Consider the following 12,288-nt stretch of genomic DNA (forward strand, 5'->3'; position numbering starts at 1 on the left):
TAACTACGCACATCTCGGTGAAAACTTGACATCAGCCTAAAGTAAGTAAGATTATTTCTACGACACGAAATATTGTTTATTCTATGTTTATGACTAGTCTTTTATATTATATTCTACACATTTAGCAAACTGTTACTGTTAACTGTCGAAAAAGTCTGAAATGACAAAGGCGTTGGTTTTTCTTTTGTGTAAACTTCAGCCGTTTGTGGACGTGTCCAGTTTTAAACACAGCCACATATTTCTCACGTTAATGCTGCCAACAAATAGTCTACACAATAAACTAAGACAAATAGGCGTATTATTGAAAATGCAGCCTGCACTTTCACCAGATCCTTAGTCTACACAAGGCATTGGCCACATGGCCTAAAATAATGTTCAGTAATGTTCACAAAGTCTAGAAACTACGACGGAGCATCAGGGTCAGTTAAATAAAACTTATTATCCGGGCGCTACGAGAATAAAGTCGCAGCATTTCGACATGAAAGACGTAATTTTACGAGAATAAAGTCGTATTTTTATGAGAATAGGCTGCTGTGCGTGAATGAGTGACCAGTTATGTGTTATGGCGAATTTGGAGCATTTTGTTCAGATAAACTTTCAACTGTGGTTTATGCACGATGAAATACTGTGTCTTTTAGTCCACCATCACCACACTATCATCAGTATAAGTACTTTGAACGGACACTGCAAGGATTGAGTTTGTTTAGTCGGAGGTACCAGACAGATTTGGAAGAAATTGCTATATCTGAACAAAATGCCCCAATTTCTTCATAACGCACTGGTCACTCATTCACGCACAGCAGCCTATATTCTCATAAAAATACGACTTTATTCTCATAAAATTACGGCTTTATTCTCGTAATATTACGACTTTATTCTCATAGTACTATGACTTTATTCTCGTAAAATGACGTCTTTAATGTCGAAATGCTGCGACTTTATTCTCGTAGCACCTGCATAATGTATTTTATTTAATTGACCCTTATACTCCGTCGTACCGTCGTAATAAAAAGCCGTTATTTAAGTTCTTTTTTTGTTTTGGTTTTTTTGTTTGTTTGTTTTTTTGTTTGTTTTTTTGTTTTTGTTTTTTTTTTGTACTTTAACATTGTTCACGTAAACATACGTTCATATTTGTAGGTCGCGGAAGTGAAACCATGGCAACACAAGGTGAGTTTGCATGAAGGACTAAAGATGGCGACATGTTTTATGATTTAAACGAGGTGCACCAAATAATACATGGAATAAATGGAATGGGTGTTTCATTTATAATGTTTCCCCTCTATATTTCTACACAATATTTAAAGTAGAGTGCACATGTGTAAAGTGGGGCAGTTTGGTCCTTTTTAATTTAACATCCATGCACTGTTACAGCCCAACTTACAGTTTACCTCATACATACTGTGTGCAGAATGAAAAAATTATATATATATATATATATATATATATATATATATATATCATATATATATATATATATATATATATATATATATATATATATATATCATATATATATATATATCATATATATATATATATATATATATATATATATATATATCATCATTTGGTTGATTCCAGCCCTGGAATTGCCAGTCTACAGACTAATAATAAAGGATTAATCAGACATGTGTGGAACAAAACACAACAAAAAAGTTTTTAACAAAAAAGTTTACAGTGAAAAAGTGTGAGCAAACAGAACAGTTGACATATTATTTTGGAACAAATGTTGTTAAGGTTATAATGTTTTAAAAGTAATAGATCATTTAATTTCTACAAAATATTAATATTATTAAATTACTAGGTTCTTCTTTGTAGTCTATAATTCCTGTACATATTAACTTTCAGCAGGTGCCTTTGTCTTTCAGCCAATCACATTCTTCACAGCTCTTTGGGAATAAAGTGATTGAATAATTTCTCTCATTTGCAGAAGTCTCACCCTTGACCCGAAGCTCGAGCTATGAGTTCATTCCACCAAACAGTGAGTTAAACATTTACGTTTATTCCTCAGCATCTGATCTTGTATCGTTCAGTAAATTCACATGTTCATCACATTGAGCCGACGTCACAGCCTGTCCACTGGTCCTTGTGTAATATCATCAACACGATTCACTGTTGCACTTGTGTCTCACTTTGTGTAGACACAATTTTTCTGGTGGCCGTCACTCCCCTCACTTGTGTCCATGGAGATAAATAAGTAAAAAAATAAGAAGCTGGTCTAGTTTTGGAAACAGAATTAATCCATCATCTGGATCTAGACCAGAGTACAGGACGTCTATGCAGTAGTGTTGTCACAATGATAACATTTCAAACTCAATTTTGATACTAAGCAAAAGACTCAAAACTGATTCTGAGACCACAATAATAAAAAAAAGACTTTATTTAGACAGTAGAAAGTGATTTTAACATTAAATCATGGTACTTTCTTTTATAAGGTCTTACCTGTGTAATCCCTCAGTCGTCCAGTAGGTTCATAGTGGTCCATGGGTGTATTATACTAGTCTATGTGTCTTATATTTGCTCTTATACTTGTTCTGATACAGCTCAAGATCATTCTAAAACTCTTCAGGAAAGTTTCATTTCTGTCCTGTGAATGTGACTTTACTAGTATTGATACTTGTTCACAGAGTATCTAGTTTCTATAGCTTTAGTATTGATTAATATGTGGTGATATTCGACCAACCTTACAGGAAAGAAGTAGCCTAAGTAGAAGTACCAGCAGTAATTGGCAGCTAACAGAAAGAAATATGTAAGTCTAAAATAATCAGAGTACAGAGAACAGAGAGAAGTGTGCACCACCTAAGGTCACAGGTGGAGGAATGCACCAGCGTTTATACTTGAACTGGTGAGTATCAGTGCTGTGACTCTCACAGAGCTGTAAGTGTGGAGACTGATGAAAGCTCCAGTAACACACACCACCAAACAGACATGACACACAGGTGGGAGGGACAGTTAAAGCCATACTTTGGTTTAATCCGGGTAACATGACCACATTTCCATGGAAACAGCTGCCCGCCACCAGGCCAAGTTACATGCCACGTCTGTGAAGAGACAAACCCTGTTACAGTAAAGGAATAAGAAAGTGTGACAAATGATAACACACTGGGCATTATTATTAAGGACTACAGATGGAAATTAGCATTTTGCTAAATCTGGTGCAGCCATCTTTTTAATGCATCTGCACACTGTCCTTCAAATAAAAAAATAAAATAAAAAATAAATTCATGAAGTGTTCTCACAAACCAATTTGTGCTTAAGGCTCCTTATGAAAATTTTTGGCATTCATATATATATATTTTTGGAATAACAAATCCTACGTACAGTTAAGAGCACTCATGTGAACAAAGAGTCTGCCTTTATAAAATATTATTACTCTGATTCCCAAGTTTTTTTCTTCAAAGCCCTGTTGTATGAACCACAGACTTCCTGCCGTCTACAACTGCAGCTCCCCAAATACAAATGCACATGATCAAAAGATAACTAAAAAGCATTTATTTATTACAAATAAACAACAATTGTGGTGTTAACATTCCCACACCAACTGTCCTGGGGAGATTTTTACTATTTAATTTGCATAAATCATGGCCTTGAGGACATGATCCTCTGATCAGACAAAACTCTGGGAACACAGGCGTCCTGTCCCCCAGGTTGAAAACCACTGTACTTTACCACAAAAATACAAAAACTGTTTAATGAACTCTCTGCAAAACTAGAAACACAGAACATATCACAGTCTCAAACAGAAGTTGGTATCAGTTCTTACTTTAATTATTGGATTTATATAGTGCTTTTCAAAGCGCTTTACAGAGCATTATTCATTCACATAATACTCGGTGGTGGTAAGCTTCTATTGTAGCCACAGCTGCCCTGGGACAGACTGACATAACATATTTTACCAGGACCTGGACACCTGTCATTAATGACTTCAACCTTAATTATCAATTCGTAACGACCGACCCCCACCTCTACATTAGTTATTTTATCATAACACATTTGAGAAATAACACTGCTTTTCTGTGCCACAGTTACTTACTGCAAACTCAGTGTTTATCTTGGCATCATAAGTATAATATTCCCTACAATAAAAGAATAGCTAAATTAACTTGACTGGACAATACTATGACCAATCTTGAGGGAACTGGTGCTGATGGTGAATGAACTTCTTCTGGGTTAGAACTCCAGTCTCATGCCTCTTCTTACAACACTGTGCGTATTTCAGTTTATTCTACCACAGTAATATATTTATGAATATGCAATTTCCAAATAACTCCCAAAACTCACATGTTTTTAACCTATAAAAACACACATCTATATGATTTTTTTATAGCAAATATTGCAAAAATATGGAACAACCACAACCTAGAGATACACAAACTTCTCATAACAAGTCACAAATGTTCATTTGTTTCATTATTTGTTTGCATTATATTTAACTGCAGTTTAAACTATTGCAGTTGTTAAAAAAAAGAAAAAAAAAAAGAAAAGAAAATGTTTTTAGTGACATTATTAACTCTCACTTTTGCTCCTTCTTCACTGTAATAGAGTTGTTAAGTGATCTCACTTCTGGTGTGGCAAAAGGAAAACAAAAATAAAACGAAGCTAGAAATCAGCTGTGAAGTTGCCAGTTGGACCCAGAAATGACATCAACTCTATAGAATGATCTCCATATGAAGGATGAAGAAATATTCTAATAATATTTGTTTTCTTTCAGTGTCTGAGCTGAGGGTAGTTCTTCTGGGGAACTCCTGCAGACAGAGGTGTTTGGTGGAGAGTCTCTTAGTTAGAAAAGACATGTTCAATTATACGAGAGAGTTACAACGCTCAACAAAAGTCACTGCTCCAGCGGGGAACAAAAAAATAACAGTCATCAACACACCAGACCTTCTCCACCGCGACTTCACTGAAGAGGAGCTGAAACAAAACATACAAGAGTTTGCAGATGCCTCAGACCCTGGGCCCCATGTGCTCCTGCTGGTCCTTCAGCCTGAAGACTTCACCTCACAGCAGCAGGAGAGGTTCCAGAAAGTGCTAGAGACGTTCAGTGAAAACTCGTTTGAACATTCGATGGTGCTCATCTCCACAGACAGAGAAGAAAGGAGCATGTGCACAAATAACTCACCCTCAGGAAAAATGATCAGGAAATGCAGATACAGGTTTATGTTGATAAAGAACTTTACTGATGAGGAAGAAGAAGTTAAGAACTTTAAACTTGCAGAGCTGTTTTCACGACTGGGCCAGATTGTCAAAGAGAATAAGGGCTATCATTTGATTTATGAAGTATTTGAAGATCCCTCTGCTCCTCTTCACACCACGGAACAAGAGGCAAAAGGCAGAATTATGGTAAAGGTTCAGAAAGCTGGTACGTGAAGAAACTAGACACAATCATAGGTTTCTGTTCAATATCAATGTAATAAATGTTATTTTCTTTTAGGACTGACAGGACAGGACCCAACAAAAAGCAAAGTCCCAGAAACAAGCCACGATAGTAGTAAGACACAAGTATCTTTTACACACAGATATTATTTATTATTAATAGTCTTATAAAACATATTAATACGTAGTAATTATGTTTTCATTGGAGGATCTCAATTACATTTTACTGCAATGTCCCTAATCCCTAATTATATATAAGAAACACAACCCCTCTCCTGTCATACTCACATGGAGTTTACCTACTCTCATGTTGGACAGGAGCATCACACACAGTTCCAAACCTCATCAACTCATGAATGTTGTTAGAAAATACATATCCACACAAAGTCAACAGCTATAATAATGTACATCACTGTAATTAGTCACCAGGAGAATTAAAATGTTTTTCTCCCACAGATTTGGATCTTCGTATTCTCCTGCTTGGAAAAAGTGATAACAAAAAGAAAGTTTTAAGTCAGTTTATCACTGGAGCCAAGTCAAATAAGAGTAGTCCAAAAGTTGAGTATGGGGAATGGAGAGGAAAGCGACTCACTGTAGTGAAAACTGCAGACCTCTTCAGTTTGTCTGTGGAACAAGTGAGACAAGAAATAAAGTCATGTGTGTCTCAGTGTCGTCCAGGACCAAATGTTCTACTGCTGCTGGTGAAGCCCTCAGACTTCACTGAAAAAAACAGACAAACACTCAAGTTCATCCTGACAATGTTGGGGCCAAATGCTTTTAAACACTCCATTCTCATCTTTACACATCTTGAGCAGCTGACTGAGGCTGCTAACTTACTTCTTGAGGATTGTAACTTAAGATTCTATCAAATGAATGATAAAAACCTCCAAGGTTTGATGGAGGTAATTGAGAACATGGTCCAAAGTAACAAAGGATCCTGTGTTACTCATGACTTCACCGAAGAAATAAAAATATCCCTAAATATAGTTCTTTTTGGGAGGAAAGATGCAGGGAAGACTTCTGTAGCAGATGTGATTTTAGGACAGAAAACATCTGAAGAGAAGAGCTCATCTGAATGCATCAAACGTCAGGGAGAGCTGCCTGGACTGTGTCTGTCCATAGTGGAGATGCCGTCTCTCTGTGTTAGTTCTGCTCAGACATTGATGGAGCAGTGCTTTAACAGCATTACTCTGTGTGATCCTGATGGTGTCCATGCCTTTGTCCTGGTTCTACCTTTGAACCCTCTCACTGATGAAGACAAGGCAGAGTTTAAGATCCTTAAGAACATTCTGGGACCTCGTGTAGATGCCTTCACCATAGTTCTCTTCACTGTGGAGTCAGATCCTTCAGCTCCAGCTTACACTGACTTTGTGAGTCAGAACAAAGACCTGAAGGAGCTGTGCCAAAGCTGTGGTGGAAGAAATCTCATTTTGAACATTAAAGACCAGCAGCAAGTCCCCCAAATCTTAAATAAAGTGCAAACTTTAACAAAGGACAGGAATGTGCCCCAAAGTTACACCAAACTAATGTTTGTGCAGACACAAATAGAGACGATCACAGCTCTACAGAGCAACTCCCCTTCAACAGGAACAAGACCAGTCCCAGGTATGTATTATTCATCAAAAATAAAGCTTAAGCGAGCGTAAAGTGAGTATCCCACTCAAAATACATACAGAGCATGTGTTTAATGTTGCGTTTGTGTAATTACCACCAGCCCAACATATTGCTGGGGCAGTTATGTATCTTTTGAAGGAGCCCAGGTTCAGAAAGACTGTCCATTTATACTTATTTATTTCACTCCTCACCTGTGCCATGGTCAGTCAACCCTGATGGTAAAGACAAGCCTGTTAAGTTAGTTATTTTCTATTTGAATGTTGCAGTAGGTTATATTTGGATCTGTGTACAAAGTATAATTCATGTTTGTTTATTCAAGTTGAGAATGGAAATTCTTGTCTCACTGCCTCATTAAAGATTGCGCCGTTTCATCATGATTGACTTTGTGTGGATATGTATTGTATAACAACATTCACGAGTTTTCAAGCTTTGGAGCTGTGTGTGACTGCTCCTGCCCAACAGAGGACAAGCATTTGGCGTAGCCTATACTTTCATTGTATGGGGGTCAATTTGCTCTTAATAAACTCATGAATGTTGTAATAGATTAAATACCTACACTAAGCAGCATAGCAGTAGTAGCCATCAGTGGCCAGCCGCTTCAGTCCAAGTGACGAATGAAACACTATAGCCCCGCCTTGGCCCGGGTCCAAACTGACTGAGGGTGCATTCCAGTTTCAAAGAAGTGCAACCATAATACTCTCTCATTAAATGGCATTATTTTAGACACCTGAAATGAAGGGGCAAACATTTTTAACTGAGGTTGCAATCCTCCCTTTTGCACCCTGCAGACCTGGGCCTGGTCTCTTTGCCCGATGTGAGTTAGCCATAAAGTTTGGTAGGGGGAGTTTCAAGGAATAATGTTAAACATTGTTCATAAATGTTTTTAATGTAAAAGGGGGCATACATTTTTGTACGAGATGTACGCAGGATGTGATGTGATTCCATATGCTTCTTCTGCTGATGGTGCACTGTGCAGTTACTGTTCCACTGTGACCAAACATTCATTAAATAAATATGGCAAACTGAAGAGACTAAAGAGATGACCTGGTTGAGCAATGTTTATTCATATGTGAAGAGTTACTTCTGCCTTAACACAAAACATCGGGAAGAGCACTGACCATCCTTGCTTAGCCATTTAGCAAGTGCGTCTATCTGTGAACAGCCTCAGACAGTGATTATCGCTCTGCCTCTTGTTGGTCTGAAAAAATGGTCCACAGACAGTGCAGTTTGGCTCTCATCAGTGCCTGGTCCCCAGCCTGGGAGGTGAGCTTCACTGGGCACTCGCAACGAGGCTTTATGAAAGTGTGTTTCTCCAAGATAAAAAATGAAATGGACAAATCGCTTATCATGAGCATTTCCATTCTCAGCTTAAATTTATTATAAAAAAAAACATACGGATAACAATATTTAATATTTTGTTGAATTAACCTCTTTTCACATTTGCAGGGGGCACACAGCCTGCAGAGAGTCTGAGGATTGTGCTGATTGGAAAGACGGGCAGTGGATAGAGCTCCTCTGGGAATGCCATCCTGGGACGAGAAGAGTTCAAATCTGACTTAAGTCAAACGTCTGTGACCAAACTGTGTCAGAAAGCACAGGGGCAGGTGGAGGGTCGTCGTGTGGAGGTGGTGGACACTCCCGGCCTGTTCGACAGCACAATGTCTCATCATGAGGTCAATGAGGAAATGCTCAAATGCATCAGTCTCCTGGCTCCAGGGCCACACATCTTTCTGTTGGTGCTGCAAATCGGAAGATTCACACCTGAGGAGAAAGAAACTCTGAATCTGATCAAGAAAGGATTTGGCAAAGATGCAGAAAAGTTCACAATAGTTCTGTTCACACATGGCGATAACTTGAAAAGAACTGGACTTTCGTTAAAAGATTATATTAAAAATAAATGTGAAGATTCTTGTAAGAAGTTGATCTCTGACTGTGGGGACAGGTGTCATGTGTTTAATAATTGGGAAGAAAACGCAGAAAGAAAATCAGCCCAAGTGAGGGACCTGATAAAGAAGATTGATGATGTGGTGAGAGCTAACGGTGGGGACTGTTATACAAATTAAATGCTCCAGGAGGCTGAGGCTGCCATTCAGAAAGAGACACAGAGATTACTACAGGAAAAGGAAGAGGAGATGAAAAGAATGATAGAAGAAATGGAGCAAAAACATGAAAACGAAATGCAAGAAATCCAACAGAGAATGGAAGAACAGAGGGATCAAATTAAAAAAGAACTTCAAGAACGAGACAATGAACTCCAAGAACTGAAGACAAATATAAAAAGAGAGCGTACTCAGAGAGAAGAAGAGCAGAAACAGAGAGAGGAAGAAGACTGGCAGAAAAAAGAGCAAGACAGAGCCACGAGACAGGAGTATGAACGGAAGCTTCAAGAGTTAGAGGTAGAATATAAAAAGAATTTTGACAAAAAACTACAAGAAAGACAAGATCAAATGGGAAAGGAGCGTGAGGCCTGGGAAGAGGAGAGGAGACAATGGTGGGACAATCGACACAAACAGGATGAAATAAGACGACAGGAAGAGCACACAAGACTGGAGAAACTAGAGCAGGAATACAAGGACAAAATGGAAACACACAGAATTAAGAAAGAAGAAGAAGAACAAAACAGACACAAGCAAGAGGAGAAGCAGAGGAAGGAATTACAGGAGAAACATGACAAAGAAGTGGAGGAGATGAGGAAGACGTACGAGGAAGAGGCCCGCAAGAAGGCAGAAGAGTTCAACGACTTTAAACGCAAGAAGGATATAGACTTTGCAGCTCTGATAGACAAACACTTACAGGAAGTTACTGGTCTCAAAGAGGAAATTAAACAAGGGCAAGATAAATATAAAAGTTTTCAACAACTCGCTTCACACAAAGAGACGACTCTGAAAAGTGACATGGAGGAACAGCTCAAGAAACACAAGAACGAGATGATTGATCTGACCATTGTGGTTTTAAAAGAGAAGAAGGAAAATGCCAACAAAGTCAGGGAGGTCCAGAAAAAACATGAACAAGAACTGATGAAATGTAAGAAAGACATTAAGGAGAAATTTAAACAAAAAGAGGAAGAAGAAATTAACAACTTGAAGACAAAACAACTACGAGAGATGAGTGATTTGGACAGGGATACCCAGGATGCTGAACATGAAGAACAACTAAAACAGCTGAAGTGTGACATGTGGAGAAAACAAAAACAAGAGCTGGAGGAAAGAATGGAGGAACTGAAGCAAAAGCATGTGGAAGAAATGAATACACTTACAGAGACGCTCTTAAGAAAACACGAGGAAGAGCAGAATAAACGGATTGAAGAGTTGGAGAAGAAACAGCAGCAGGAGATGGAGGAGTTGATGAAGAAATCTAGAGGCAAAGAGAGTGCAGTGGAAGAGGAGCAGCTGAGGATGAAACATCAACAGGAAATGAGTGACATAAAGAAGAAGATGTTACCTGAAGAAGGACGATGCTCCATTTTGTAATACGGTTCATTACACTATCTGTGCTTTTAATTAATTATTATTATTGTTATTTTTGCCATACACAGTTTCATTGTTATTGAAAAGCTCATTATTCCAGTAAGAATTGTAAATATTGCCCATTTGCTGGTGTCATACAACTTTCACTTTACATATCATGAATTGTGGAGTTGTATTTTTACTTTGTTCATCATGTTTTAGTCCTATTTGCTTGGTCCTCTCCCTCTAAGTCTCAAAAATCTATTTCACATTTCTCCACATAGTTATGTAACTGACCATCTCCTGTGCAGTTTGTAAGTGCATAAACCATCACCAGACTCACAATACAAATAATTTATGATATGTCAACTTTAAAATAAGAGCTAAACATGAATGAGAACACAAACTTTGGTTACTGTAACAATATGGTATATTGTTTGGATTGTACACAATAGAGTCGCCACTAGGGCGATCCTGAGTTATGTTTACGGGTTTACGCCCCGGAGTGTGACAATGTGTGGACACAGAGTGTGACTTGTAAAAAATAAAATAAAATGCCCACCCGGTTGGGCCAGAACAAAGGAGCTGGATTCGTTTATTATTATGAAAAGTACACTTCAACAGTCACCCCCTGCAAAAAGTAGAACCCTTTTGCATAAAGGAATAGTTTATCGAGGTTGAGCTGGTGTATCCTGTCAGGAGAATCTAGCCTGAGTTTGGATGTGTTTCCTCCAGTGATTTCCAGCATCAACCAGAGAAGCTGCAAACAGACTGGAAATTGAACCTAGATCTTCTTGTCATGAGGCTGCTGTCATTTGGCCCAACTGTGTTATCAAAAGTGGTGTTGTTAATTAGTAGATATACATTTATTTCATATATATTTATCATAAGGTAGAACATGTGTATTGCATCTGATTGAATGTTGAATTTTCCTACTTGTACGCTCATGCTCAGTCTATCTCATGTTTGTTATTTTTAAGAATTTTACATAAATGCATTTAGCTGTTCTTACAATAGGATAAATGGTTTTATTTTTCCACTCTAATTGTATACCTTTAATATAATAATAAAAAAAATATTTAAAAAACAAAAGTCTCATCTTATATATTAAATGTTATATTATGTTCTTGGATGATGATTCTATTAGTCCATCCAATAACAGATCTCTAAATGAATTTATACCCAGGAGTCAATGACAAAATGTAGCTGAAGCCTTATCAGTTGAATTAATCCTGTCAAGAGATGATCCTCAACTTTCTAACAGTCAACTAAACAAAACAGTTAAAGATGTTGTATGAACCTTCTCCACTAGAGGGAAGCATAAATTAAAGACAAAATGTAATTTGCCATGGCTGAACAAAGAATGAAAGAATCTAATGAAAACTAGAGACCAGTTGCTGAAACAATTTCTGAAAACAGGTCTAATCAGAGACGGATAGAAATGTACTCACATGCAAAATAAAGTAACTGTTAAATAAAGTCTAAGACAGGCCAAAGCTAACTTCTTTATAAATGTAATAGAAAATGCAAAAGGCAATGGTAAAATAATTTGACAACACCTAAACAAACTGCTTGGCCGTCAATGAAATAAAAATAACAAGACAATGGAGCTACATGTAAATAACTCCATAATTAAATAATCTATTTATTTAACTACTCATTTAAACAACTTTTTCATAACCTCTGTAAAGGAGAACACCCAACACTTGACTTCTGCTTGGACTGATAATATCAATGACCCTGATCAGACTATGTTCAGGATCACTGATATTTCAGACCAAGATGTCACCAAAGTAATTACAGGTTTAAAAACTCAAAGGCACTTGAGGCAGCTGGTCTAAATACAAACTGTTTG

At 37.5% G+C, this 12,288-nt stretch overlaps 1 protein-coding gene across 2 annotated transcripts in view; it reads left to right on the top strand.

Moving 5' to 3' along the window:
• LOC117379282 (uncharacterized) overlaps positions 1-12,288 on the top strand; it is a 22,874-nt gene continuing 10,586 nt past the window's right edge. Inside the window, exons 1-6 of one of the 2 annotated variants that reach the window (XM_055225708.1) lie at positions 1-41; positions 1,138-1,167; positions 1,931-1,981; positions 4,712-5,359; positions 5,432-5,488; positions 5,830-6,978. In XM_055225708.1, the coding sequence (XP_055081683.1) occupies positions 1,155-1,167; positions 1,931-1,981; positions 4,712-5,359; positions 5,432-5,488; positions 5,830-6,978 (1,918 nt within the window). In that variant the 5' untranslated portion in view covers positions 1-41; positions 1,138-1,154. The remainder of the gene's footprint in view (positions 42-1,137; positions 1,168-1,930; positions 1,982-4,711; positions 5,360-5,431; positions 5,489-5,829; positions 6,979-12,288) is intronic. The other variant, XM_055225709.1, reaches the window with a different exon arrangement.

The sequence above is a fragment of the Periophthalmus magnuspinnatus genome, chromosome 12, assembly GCF_009829125.3.
Source record: "Periophthalmus magnuspinnatus isolate fPerMag1 chromosome 12, fPerMag1.2.pri, whole genome shotgun sequence".
Classification (NCBI taxonomy): domain Eukaryota; kingdom Metazoa; phylum Chordata; class Actinopteri; order Gobiiformes; family Gobiidae; genus Periophthalmus; species Periophthalmus magnuspinnatus.